This window comes from Arachis duranensis, chromosome 7, assembly GCF_000817695.3.
Source record: "Arachis duranensis cultivar V14167 chromosome 7, aradu.V14167.gnm2.J7QH, whole genome shotgun sequence".
Classification (NCBI taxonomy): Eukaryota; Viridiplantae; Streptophyta; class Magnoliopsida; order Fabales; family Fabaceae; genus Arachis; species Arachis duranensis.
In genome coordinates, this window is record NC_029778.3 from 12,681,147 (window position 1) to 12,693,173 (window position 12,027).

At 30.1% G+C, this 12,027-nt stretch overlaps 1 protein-coding gene across 1 annotated transcript; it reads right to left on the reverse strand.

The window, feature by feature from the left end:
- Positions 1-231: 231 nt before the first annotated feature.
- LOC110273526 (protein MAIN-LIKE 2-like) lies at positions 232-615 on the reverse strand. Its single transcript, XM_021126673.1, has one exon. It carries the CDS (start codon positions 613-615, stop codon positions 232-234), a length of 384 nt encoding a protein of 127 aa, XP_020982332.1.
- Positions 616-12,027: the final 11,412 nt, after the last annotated feature.

Below are 12,027 nucleotides of genomic sequence, written 5' to 3' on the forward strand. Positions count from 1 at the left end.
ATCCTTCATTACTAATAATAAAGTTAATAATGAGTTGAATAACTTTGGTAAGTGTTTATAATACCTCTCGACCAGGGGAAAGCGACGAGCGTCAAACCCATCGGGCCGTACTAACGGAATACGGTGGTAGGCCCAAGAAAGCATCAAGCTGACATATCCTCCCAAGTTGCGCTGACCATGCTCCGTGGCCCGGCACATCTGACGGTACATCCATGCCAGCACATCTGAACCCTATGACAACCGGTCACACGCATCAAGGTTCTCCAGCAGAGGAAGCCACCTGAAATGCACTCGAGAGTCAGATGCATCGGGGAAGAGGATACCACCTATCAACTGCATGATGTATCCTCTTGTATATCTCATCAGGCGCTCTTCTGTGGCATCCTGCTCTAGCTCTCCATAAACCGTGTTGTGGAACCAAGAGAGCTTCATAGTCCACTTCGTCTGAGACTGTCTGTCCTTTGGACTGGGAACAACACCCAGTATCTGCTCATATAACTCTTTAATAGTCCATCCCTGGTAGTGTTGCTCCCACCCACCTATGCATCCACTCACAGGATCATCGTCAATCTTGAGTCCCAACTGATAGGCCACGTCCTGTAGGGTGATAGTCATCTCCTCGTACGGTAAATGAAATGTGTAGGACTCAAGCCTCTACCTCTCTATCAACGCCAAGGAAAGAGACCAATCATGCTCAAACTCGACCATATATGCGACGTACTCAAACCCGGCTCATATCAGATATGGCCTAATCTGCTCCAGCGGCCGTGTCATCAAATTCCGTCTGTTGCGCAAGATCCAAGGCGCCTACCAAACGGAAAAAAAAATTAATAAAAGAAGGTACCGTGAATAAATACAATAGCAAGTTCACTTTTTATTTAATACAATAACATAAAAAAGGTTAAAAAATCATACCACTCGATCAAGCCTCCCAGCGATGTGCTCAGCGTGATTCAATCTATACATCTCATGCTCATAACCCAATAACTGTTGCTCCATTGAAACACAATCTAGTAAAATAAAATCACACACTAGATTATTAAAAAATAAACTAAATGAAAAATACCTTATAAACCTACTAACTTTAAGCTTAACCCTAAATTTAATTGATTATTCGACTAATTACCTTCTAATTCACAACGCAATCTAATACCTCTGACTAAATTATCTAATAATATACTTTTCTATATTCTTTAATATGTTCATAGACAGCCACTATACTAAAAGACGGTGACATAATATGATCCACATAACATAACAACACTTAAAAGTACGTGTAACTAACTAACATGTAAACAATAAATCTGTTATTCTAACCTGCAAATGATTTATACCTAACAATCTTAACTAACATGTAAACAGTAAACCAAATAATTCTAATTAAGATTTAAAAAAAGAGACTATTATTTACTAACCTGGAACTGAGAAAATCACCCACACTAAACTTCACGGATGTCGAAAAGGTAGAAAAAAGTAACAAAGAAAATTTGGAAGAGAGAATAGAAGAAAAAAGAGGAAAAAAAATGGTCCCACTAGTATATATAATGTGCCGTACTCATCATAAAATTCGCCGGGAGGGGACGGCGAACTTGCCCTTAATACAAAAAAATGATATCTTTAAAAATAAAGTTGAAAAATCTTTTCTGAAAAAAAAATAATTTTTATTTTATAAATGAAAAAAATCCTTAGTTATGATGTATGTTGATGATGTGAAGATGGAGTTGAAAAATAATTGATGATGGTGATGATTGATAATAATTATGATATTAAACAGGGAAGATAAAAAGAAAAAAAATTGAAAACAAACAAAGCAAACATATTTTCAAAATAAAAAATTTGAAAATGAAAGAAAAATTTATAGAAAAAAAATAGAAAATAAAACTAAAAATATTTTTTAATGTAAAAACTTACATGTAATTATTTTTATATAAAATTATTAGTTGATAATTATTATAAAATTTAATATATTTAACTAAATTATTATTTAACAATTCTCATCTATTTATTAACTTTATATAAAAAAATGTGCATGAGTCTTCATAATTTTCTAAATCTAAACACATTCTTAGAAATTTTCAACTGTGGGAGACCAAAAACCTTTTTTATGAAAATACAATTTTAATTGTGGATTTGTGAGTAATAAAATTGTAGATCATAACACAGCTATTAGACCTAAAAAATTAGTATATCTTAATGTGTCCAAAAGTAAAAAAAAAAATGTAGATAATATAGTGAAAACTAATTGTACATTCTTTTGTCAAATATATAAAACCTATAATGCACAGAAACTAATCAAGATACGATGTAATATGAAATACGAAGATACATACATTTTAAATTCTTATAACATATCAGAATACGACATATATATAAAATACAAATTATTTATTAGATAAATTATAACAATTTAATAATAAAATTGTGCACGCTGAGAGTCTGAGATATGATGGTATTTAGATATGCCTAAGTGTCCAATAAGTTAAACACAAAAAATACGTGTGGTGAACAAGTATCGATAAGTGTCGTATTTAAAATGTATGCGACATGTATTATCTCACAATTTTGTATTTATGCCTGCAAAATAAGAAACAATATCTTTCTACCTCAATTTTGCAGTCACTACTAGCGTAATAATTGTAGAAGAACGTGTTTTATTTAAATTCGGAGCCACTGCTAGCGTATTAAGGAAGAACATTTCTGTAATTGAAATAAATTTTTGAGGTTTCTGCTTCTTGATGAGTACTTTTAGAACGAATGATAGAGATAATGGCCTCCTAACTCAGTCAATCATTAAAGGAGAGGTCATAAGAATTCACGTTGAGATTGACAAATTGATCCAACACCGATTTACTTTGTTTCATTTTTACTCGTTAATTTACATTTACTCGTTATTATAGGTAAAAGTATTGATATGATAAAAAGCATTTGTGGAACCGCCAACTTGAGGTTGAAGGAAAGGCCAATGTACATCTAATTGTAATTTGATTATAATACGAGTTTAATTTCATTATATTGTTTATTTATTGTAAAATTTGATTATAAAATATAAATTAAAAAATAAAATATTATTTTGCTCAACTTCTATCCTTTATAATTTTTTTTTAAGTTAGAAATAAGATTCAAATTCGAAACCTCTAAGTAAAAATGAAGAGATTATGTCATTTGAACTATAATTTGTTAATTATTTTTTTTACAATTTAACAGAGAAAAAATGGTTTTACATATGATATAAGACCTTCATGATAACGATGATGATGATGTGAGGTGAAAAAAAACATAATATCGTAATTTTTTTATAAATTAATTTTTTTCTTTTAATTTTTTAATGTATCTAAAATGTTTTAGGAATTTGCTTCTACGATACTAATATCATAGAATTTATTACCAACATTTATCATATATCACCTCTTTTATTAGTAATTTGTGATCGAGTTAACAGTAGGAATTTTAAAACGTTCACAATATAATGAAAAAATAGAAATAATATTAATAATTATTCATTATGAAATAAAAATGAAAATTTGCCCAAGCATAAACTTTAAGGTAGGATAGATGGATAAAAATTACTTCTAATGAAATTGAAAGTACAACCAAACATGTTTTAAATTTAAAGCATAACTAACCCTACCGTCCTACGGTTTTTTTAAAGGGTATTTAAGCACCACTTGAAAAGTGTTAAAGTTGAAGCCAAGAGAAAAACGAAAAACATAGTACGATGAAAAGAGAAAAAGCAATTAAATAGATGAAAAAAAGTTGGTCCGAGGAAGATCATGATTTTGTGTGATCCACTTCTCCGTGTTCAACGCCGATCCTTTTATAGCTGTCTGCAGCCACATCAATGAATTCAGTCACATCGTATATACGAATATATATGTATCTCTCATTTTATTACTCTTTTGTTATTAGTGTTTAGTTAATATATGTCTAAAAGTATATGATAAAATTATATTAATAAAAACTTTTAAATATTTTATTTAATAAATATAAAATAAATATATTAAAAATTTAAATTTTTTATATTTTTAATAAAAAAAATTAATTTATAAATTTAACATGGGTGCTAAATCCTTGTTATTAATTTTGCTACCAAAATTTGTGCCGCATGCAGCATGTCAATCTGACCTAAGGGCACATTCTTGCACTTCTCCCATTTCCATTGGGCTTTGAGTTTTATTTTGACTAATTAACAACCCAAAGGCCAATTGCCTTTCCAATTCCACTTATAGTGCATTGCACAGGGTTTCGTAGTATTACCAAAATCGTAATACCAAGGAGATAATAAAAAAATAGTTCAAATTTATTTTATTTATTATTTATTAATAATTAATAATATTTTAAATAAAATAAAATTTGATTGTTTAAATTAATATTTTATCTGTCATCTTCTACTAGAGGTTTTAATAAGAGCTTCTCATTAAAAGTCGAAAGTGGTAAACCAAATATTCTCAACATTAATTACAGACTTCACATGCTTAATTAGCTGCGAGATTATGGAAACATTCGGATAGTGTTGCCTCCACAACAGTTTGTTAATCTGGAAACTCATAATGATTACTGAATACGTTAACGAGAAAATAAGAAGCATTAAGGTTTGTTTGGGAAGTTTTAAAAGTAATTTTTTTAGTTATTGACTTATGAAAAGTAACGGTATTAATGTTTGTTGTAATTTTCAAAATCGAATTGCGGCTTTCTAAAAAACTATTTAGGAGCTTATAAAAAAGTTAAAAAAATGACTTCTCTTATAATACTATTATTTTTTATTATATTTCTATAAAATAAACACTTTTAGAATTAAAAATTTAAACATAAAATAACTTATTTATAAATTACTCTTAATATAATCAAAGAAAAAGTGGAAGAAGATACTATAAAAGAGAATCGATAATTATTTTTACAATTTTATTAAATGTATATATACATAAAAAAATATTACTGAATTAATTATTAATATAAAATATATATTAAAAATAAATTAAATAATAGAAGGAAACATTTTCATTGTTCTTATTATGCTAAAGGCCACAAACACAAACAGTTATCGGCTTTATATGATAAAATTTCAAATCAAGACTGAAGAATGAATGAACGATAAGATGGATAAAACCTTTACTAGATGTTTGATTTAGAGCGGCTAGTGCGGCATTTCGTTGCGTGTTGAAGCTAAGAAGCAAGCATAGGCATATAAAAGAGAGATTCTCTCAAGATCTTCATTGCATTATAATACCCACTGTGTGCAACTCTTTAGCCATTTTCTTAGGGACACTTTTCTTTCATTTTTTTATTCGTCATTATTAGGTATAACGAGGTTAAGATTAAAAGCCATTACTAGTGAATTGTGCCTTTTGTAGGTCATCAACTCATATTTGAATGTTTTAATTAATTTGATGAACAATTGTTATATGAATCCTGATGGGTAAAAATTCAGGTGCGGTCAACTTTATGTGAAGTTGATAACTGAGAGTCGTTAGATAAAAATTTAGTCAAATCAGTCAAATTATTTAACCACTCTCAACTATCAACTTTACGCGAAATTAATTGCACTTGAGTTTCCACCTTCAAATGTTACTATATGTGGGGGAGGGGAGAGTAGAGGCCGGAGGCGCCATATCTATGTGCATATATATTTGTCCATACAAGCATGGTCCAAACAAAGCTAAGGTCTTTTGCTTTTAAAAATTATTACATTTGTATCAAAAATTAATTATCATATATTTATAAATATTTTTATCTATTATTTTTTACGCATTTTAATAAAATTATCTTTGATAATTAATAAAAAATAATATGACACATTATGTTTTATATATGAATTTAATTTTAATGTATTGTTAGTATAAAAGTATTGTAGTTTTATATGCGCATCAAATTATCTATTATCACGTCAATAAAAATAATTACTTTTTATATTGACCGTCTGAATGATTATTTAAAAAAACATATGTGATTTGACAACTGTCTAAAACGTTTTAGATAGTCAATATATCAAAATTAAACTTTTTATTTATTCATTTTTACAAAAAATGTTTTTTTTGAAGAAAAAATAAACCAGAGCATAAAAGATACAAAATATATTTCAAAACGAATATGGAATCTCAAATATAAATCAAAGTTAAAGCTAATACTCCATCAAACTCTTTTCACATTCAAAGAATAAAACTACATCTAATACTAGAATAATGTTATATGTATTATCATACTAAAAAAAAAATTGGTCTTCTAATAATAATTATTGTTATTATATATGGAGAACTTATGTATTCATATTTTAATTTGGCAACCTGGCACAAAGATGATTTGAAAAACAACTAGACAACAAGAGCATCAATGCTGACAATATCTATATTATTTCCTTGGTAAAGAAATTAAAGTCTAAATTAAACAGTGTTTATATGGCCGTTACGTTACACTAAAGAACAAAGCTTAATGAGGGAAATTGGCTGAGTAGAGCAACAAATAGATTAATTAATTAGTTAATTAATTGAGTGATTAAAAACATGAGAGCAGGAGTAATGGATGTATGTCGATGAGGGACCATAGATCGATAAGCTAATTAACCGAATTGAATAATAATAATAGTATATAAAATTTAGAAAAATAAATTTTAATTTTAATTTAATTTTGATGATTATGCACCGATAACATCACAAAAACAAAATACTTTTTATAACTATTTTGTGAATATTCAGTTAAAAGAAATATTAAATTAAGTGTACATACAAAAATGAACCATTTATATAAAATATATAATAAAATAAAAATATTTATTAAAAATAAATTAAATATTACATATATTTATACATAAATACATAATAATTAATTCGATAACTAATTTTTTATACATATAATACTTTGTTGTTTAAAATGGTTTATACTTTTTGCATTATAAATTTAAGAATTTAATTTGACGTACTTTTAATATAAAAGAGCATCACACATATATTTAATAATATAATATAATATTAATAAAAATAATCATTTTTAATTTTGTATGTATTACGTGAATAATAATTTAAAAGAATAGTGATGTTCAAGATAATTACATAAAAATTAAAACTCTTGTAATTTAAAAGGAAAAAAGAAAAAGTGAAGTGAAGTGAAAGACTGTATGAGATTGAGAAGAGATAGATAGTGATAAAGTAAGTTTGAAAAGAATGGAAAAAGGGGAAAAGGAGTAAGAATGGAAGGAGGGGTTTGTGAAATAGAAACCCTAAAAGGAAAGGGGAAAGAGAAAGAAAGAAATTAAAACACTTTCTTATCTTCATTTGAAGACGCAACAACTTCCCTTATTCGTTTTTCCCAAATAATCACTGTCACTCTCTCTGTAACTGTCAGATCTTACTATAAGCCTCACTCACACACTATCATTATTTCCTCTATATATACACCCTTTATGCCTTCTTTCTTTTTCACCTCTATCTTAACCCTTCCTTGCTTCGCTTCTATCTTCTTCGATCCTTTTCAGCTCTTAATTAACTATAACTAGGGTTAGGGCTCATGATGATTGCTCTCTTTTGCATCAAGAAACCAGTCACTGTTTGCCGATGGAGCATCATCAAGATTCACATAGCTTTAGTTGATTACTGCGTGCCTTGCCTTTAATTTTGCTTAATTAGTTAATCCAATTTCCCCCTTTAATTAACTTGATAGATATGAGAATCTTGATGATGCTGCAGCGGCAATAAATGGCTATGACTACTACTACCACCAGCTTGGAGCAATTAAAAGGTTATTCTTTTATTAATTTAATTTAATCAGTAGTTAAATGCTTTCTATTACTAGAACAATTATTATTGGGAGCCCTAAATAAACCATCTGGAAACAGAGTTATATAATTTTTGTGATACTATTCATTGTTATAAAGATTGATGCATGCCATTGAATGATTTAATTTAATTAATAATGGTGAATGTTGTGGCATTTTGAGGTATAACAATGTTACAGTGACTATGGATTATTATTTGTGTCCTTTCATAATATACCTTTCTTCTGCTGCTGTGCGGTGTGATCTGATTTATTTGTACTACAAATAAAACACTCAGCCTGCAAAAGCTCATCACCTATGTGTTTATGTCTGTACTTTGTTGTGTACCATTTACTCATTGCTTTTACTTCATGGATATTTGGGATAACATTATTATTATTATTATTATTATTATTATTATTATTATTATTATTATTATTATTATTATTATCTGCTTTACTTTTACCCTTTAATTTTACCAAGTTTTTGAGTTTCATCCAATTCTTGAGTAAATTAATTTTATATATGATATTGCACAGATAGCTATAATGAGATCTGTTTCGTGATGGTCAGATTTTAATTTGAACCTTTGCAAACGTGGTTTTCTCTGGAATGTATATAAGTTACAAACTCATTCAATACATACTATATATTATATATACATATATACATGTGTAGTGCAGGGAACGATTCTAAATTTGCTTGTTATTGTTGTCAGAATCCATGAAATTAATGATATCCTGTAAGTATTAACTGAATGAGGGTATGTGTGTGCTAAGCTCTTTCTAAGAAGCATTTTCTAACTGCCTTCAAATTCAAACAGAACTACAAAAATAAAGAGAGACATAAGTTTATTTGGAGAAGAAAGCTTACTTAAAAAGAGATGATAATTATATAATATATGGTTGATAAAAAATAACTAAATTTATTTAGTTTTCTTTCTATATTAAACTATACATAATCTTTCTAAGTTAAAGAACATAGTTGAACTGCCAACTAGAGGATTATCTGTGTAACAAAGTCTTAAATTATGTGGATATATGTGTCAACTAACTAGTATTTTTATTTTTTACTTATATTATCTACTAATAATTCCACAAGAATGATTTTTCTTCAAAGTTTAATATTTGGCTTTCCTTTGTAGATTACCATATGAAAAATTGAAGCATTCTTCACATTAGAACTGGTTCAACTATTTAAAACATGTATTATTTATGTTGTTCTACTTCTATAATCAATTTATCATGTATCAAAATGTTGATACCAGGGCTGACGTGTACCCTATCTACAAATATTCAATCTGACTTTATTTAATTGGGTAAGTTGTCTATCTGATTCGCTGCAGGTAGAATAGAATGTACGTAGAATTTATTTGTGGGTAGGATTGGGTGCAGATATATCCTATTCTATCTTACTCATATTCTTAATATATTATATATAACGGTAGTAAAATGGGCCGAATCCACCAAGTCAAACCGTCAAAACTGTACCGCCAAACTGGCGAGCTTTGGCAGAGCAGGGTGGGCTGGCCAAGCGAGCTGATAATTTTTTTTCTCTTTCTCTCTCACGCGGTCACAGGTAGCAATGCAGCATTGCAAAGCCGCAACAGCTCAGAACATCGGTGGCACACTCGGTGACCTTTCCTCTCTTTCTTTCCCTCTCGGATCGAAGTTGCCCAGAGCCCATAATACATCGGAATCACCGCGGCAATGACAACTTAGCTCTCTGTCTCGTAGTACACCAGCGTCCTTGTGTTTCTCTCCGTCCCGGCCTCGCCTCTCTCTCTCTCTCCCTCACATGTCAGCCGCAAAGCCGAAGGCCAAAGGCGCTCTCTCTCAGTCTAGCAAGCATCAGCGACGGCGATCTCCCTCCGTTGAATTGTCTCTCTCCTCCTCCCTCAACGTGCACCGACAATTTCTGTGTCTCAACTCAGCCATCAATCACGGTCCAACTGCGGTAGCGCTCCCCCAATCGGCCAACCTCTCACTCAAGCAATTTTTCAGATTCATCCGGTTGAAGATTTTTTTATCTTTTATTGTTAAAATGTTACTAAACTAGTTCTGTTGTGGAACATTTGATTCTATTATAGGTGCTAATTTGTCTCTAATTTTTTACTTATCCCTAATTCTTTTGTTTCTATTTTAGTTTATTATTTTTTATTCTGTTTGTCCTCCGAATTACTATTTTGATTTTGAATACTAGACTGTGTTATATTTAATATAGATTATTTAAAAAAAAAAGAAAAGAAAGAGAAGGCGGGCCGGTCCACTAACCCACCACTCCGCCCTTTGACGGGATGGGATAGCATGTTCAACCCATATCACTTTGGCGGAACGGGGAGGACTGGCCCGCTTTGTCACCCCTAATTATATAATATATCGAAAAAGCTCTATATTCATGTCATTTTTTTATCCAAGCTATCCAAGTAACTTCAATCAGATGCGTCTCCCCAACCCCCTTATGCGTTTGTTATACATGCGCCTCATATAACGTATATAACGTAAACCTTCTGTTGTATGATAAATCTTTCTCAATGTAAACCTTGTTCTCTTCTTGCGTTTTCAGTTGAATGAGGTTATTACGTTGAGACAGCTAGGAAATGATTGTTGCATGCTATCACAATAATCTTAAACTCTGAACAAAGTAAAAGGAGGCCACCGAACCGAACAATATTCATTTGGTGAATCAAAATCACAAAGGCCACCGAACCGAACAATGTTCATGTGGTGAATAAATGGTGATCAACTTTCAATCAACAAGAATAGTATTTCTCCTCCTCTTCCTCCTCCTCCTTCTTCTTTCAAATTCGCGCACATAGGTTCTTCTGCTTCTTATTCTTTGTGCACGCAGATTCTTCTTCTTTTTTCGTTATAATCATCACCAACAACACTAACATTTTGCTCGGTTAAGTAGAGTTGCTCATTTTGATTCATTTGATTGTTAATGTGTTCAGTTGAGTCCTTGTGCATGCAGAAATATTTTTCTTACTGATTGAATGCTTATCACGTTTTATTCAGCACATGATTGGTGTTCGGTTCAGTGGTGTTGACCATTCTGGTTCACTTGATTGTTATGTGTTTAATTGACTTCTTTTGCATGAAAAAATACTATTCTTGATGATTGAATATTTATGACGTTTTATTCAGCACATGAATGTTGCTCGGGTCAGTGGAGTTGCTCATTTTGATTTACTTGATTGTTAGTGTGTTCAATTGAGTCCTTGTGCATGTAGAAATATTTTTCTTGATGATTAAATGTTTATGACGTTTTATTCAACACATGAATGATATTCGGTTCAGTGGAGTTGGCCATTTTGATTCATTTCTGTTCTGCATAATTCAAAACTCTTCTTCCTCACCTTCTACTACTTCTTCACCAGGGAGAGAAAGATTAAAAGACAAAAAAAAATATAGCAGCAATAATAACAAAAGAATGAAGATAAGGAGAAAACACGTGAAGAAGAAGGAACACGAAAAAGAAGGAGAAGAATGAGGAAGAGGAGGAAGGCGAATCGCTGTTGCTGTTTTCGTTCATTTCTGGTTGTTCTTTGCCAAATCTTCTCACGATTCTTCTCTAGTAGTGATTTTTGCAGAGATTGTGACTGAAATTTGAGTGATTTTGAGAGAGATTCGAAGAGAAGGAGCGATTTCGTGTAGCGGTTTCGTGTTGAGGAAGAAGTAATGTTTTTTCATAATGAGCACGAAATAACAAAGGGTTTCCGGGCGCGTATTTTCACTCGTCATTAATGTGCGTGACTCTATTTGGCCTTGGACCAACTTGGTAACATGAATGTCTAGCGCGCCCGATAATATATATTTAAAAATTATATGTATAGTAAAAAAAAGTGGGTATTGAACCCATAACCTCCATTTTGTAAGAACTCAAAGTAACTACTAAACTAATAATTTAAAATATTAATTTAATACATTTGTTATATAAAGAGTAATGTTGCAAGAATTTAAAGTTAAAAGAAGAGTGATAAGATGTTTATTTTTATTTGTGTTATTTTAATTTTATTAAAAATTTGATTATCATGCTATTTGTAATTTTATGTTAATTTTTTTTAAAATTTTATTCTTTTTAATTTTAATTTGAACTTAGTTTTTATTTTTATTTTATTAATTTGTATGAAATATGAAATGATTAAATTTTATATTTATTTAATTTTTTTATTTTTCTGCAGATAGAGTCGAGTAGGATAGAGTTAAGAACTTTAGGATGTGGGTAGGATTAGGATTGAGAGATCCGCAAATAGGGTAAGGTTAAGTTTTAAAAAAGTTTGAGAA

Bases quoted from the DNA above. Each gene is read 5' to 3' on its own strand.
- LOC110273526 (XM_021126673.1), bottom strand. From the start codon at position 615: ATGACTATCACCCTACAGGACGTGGCCTATCAGTTGGGACTCAAGATT.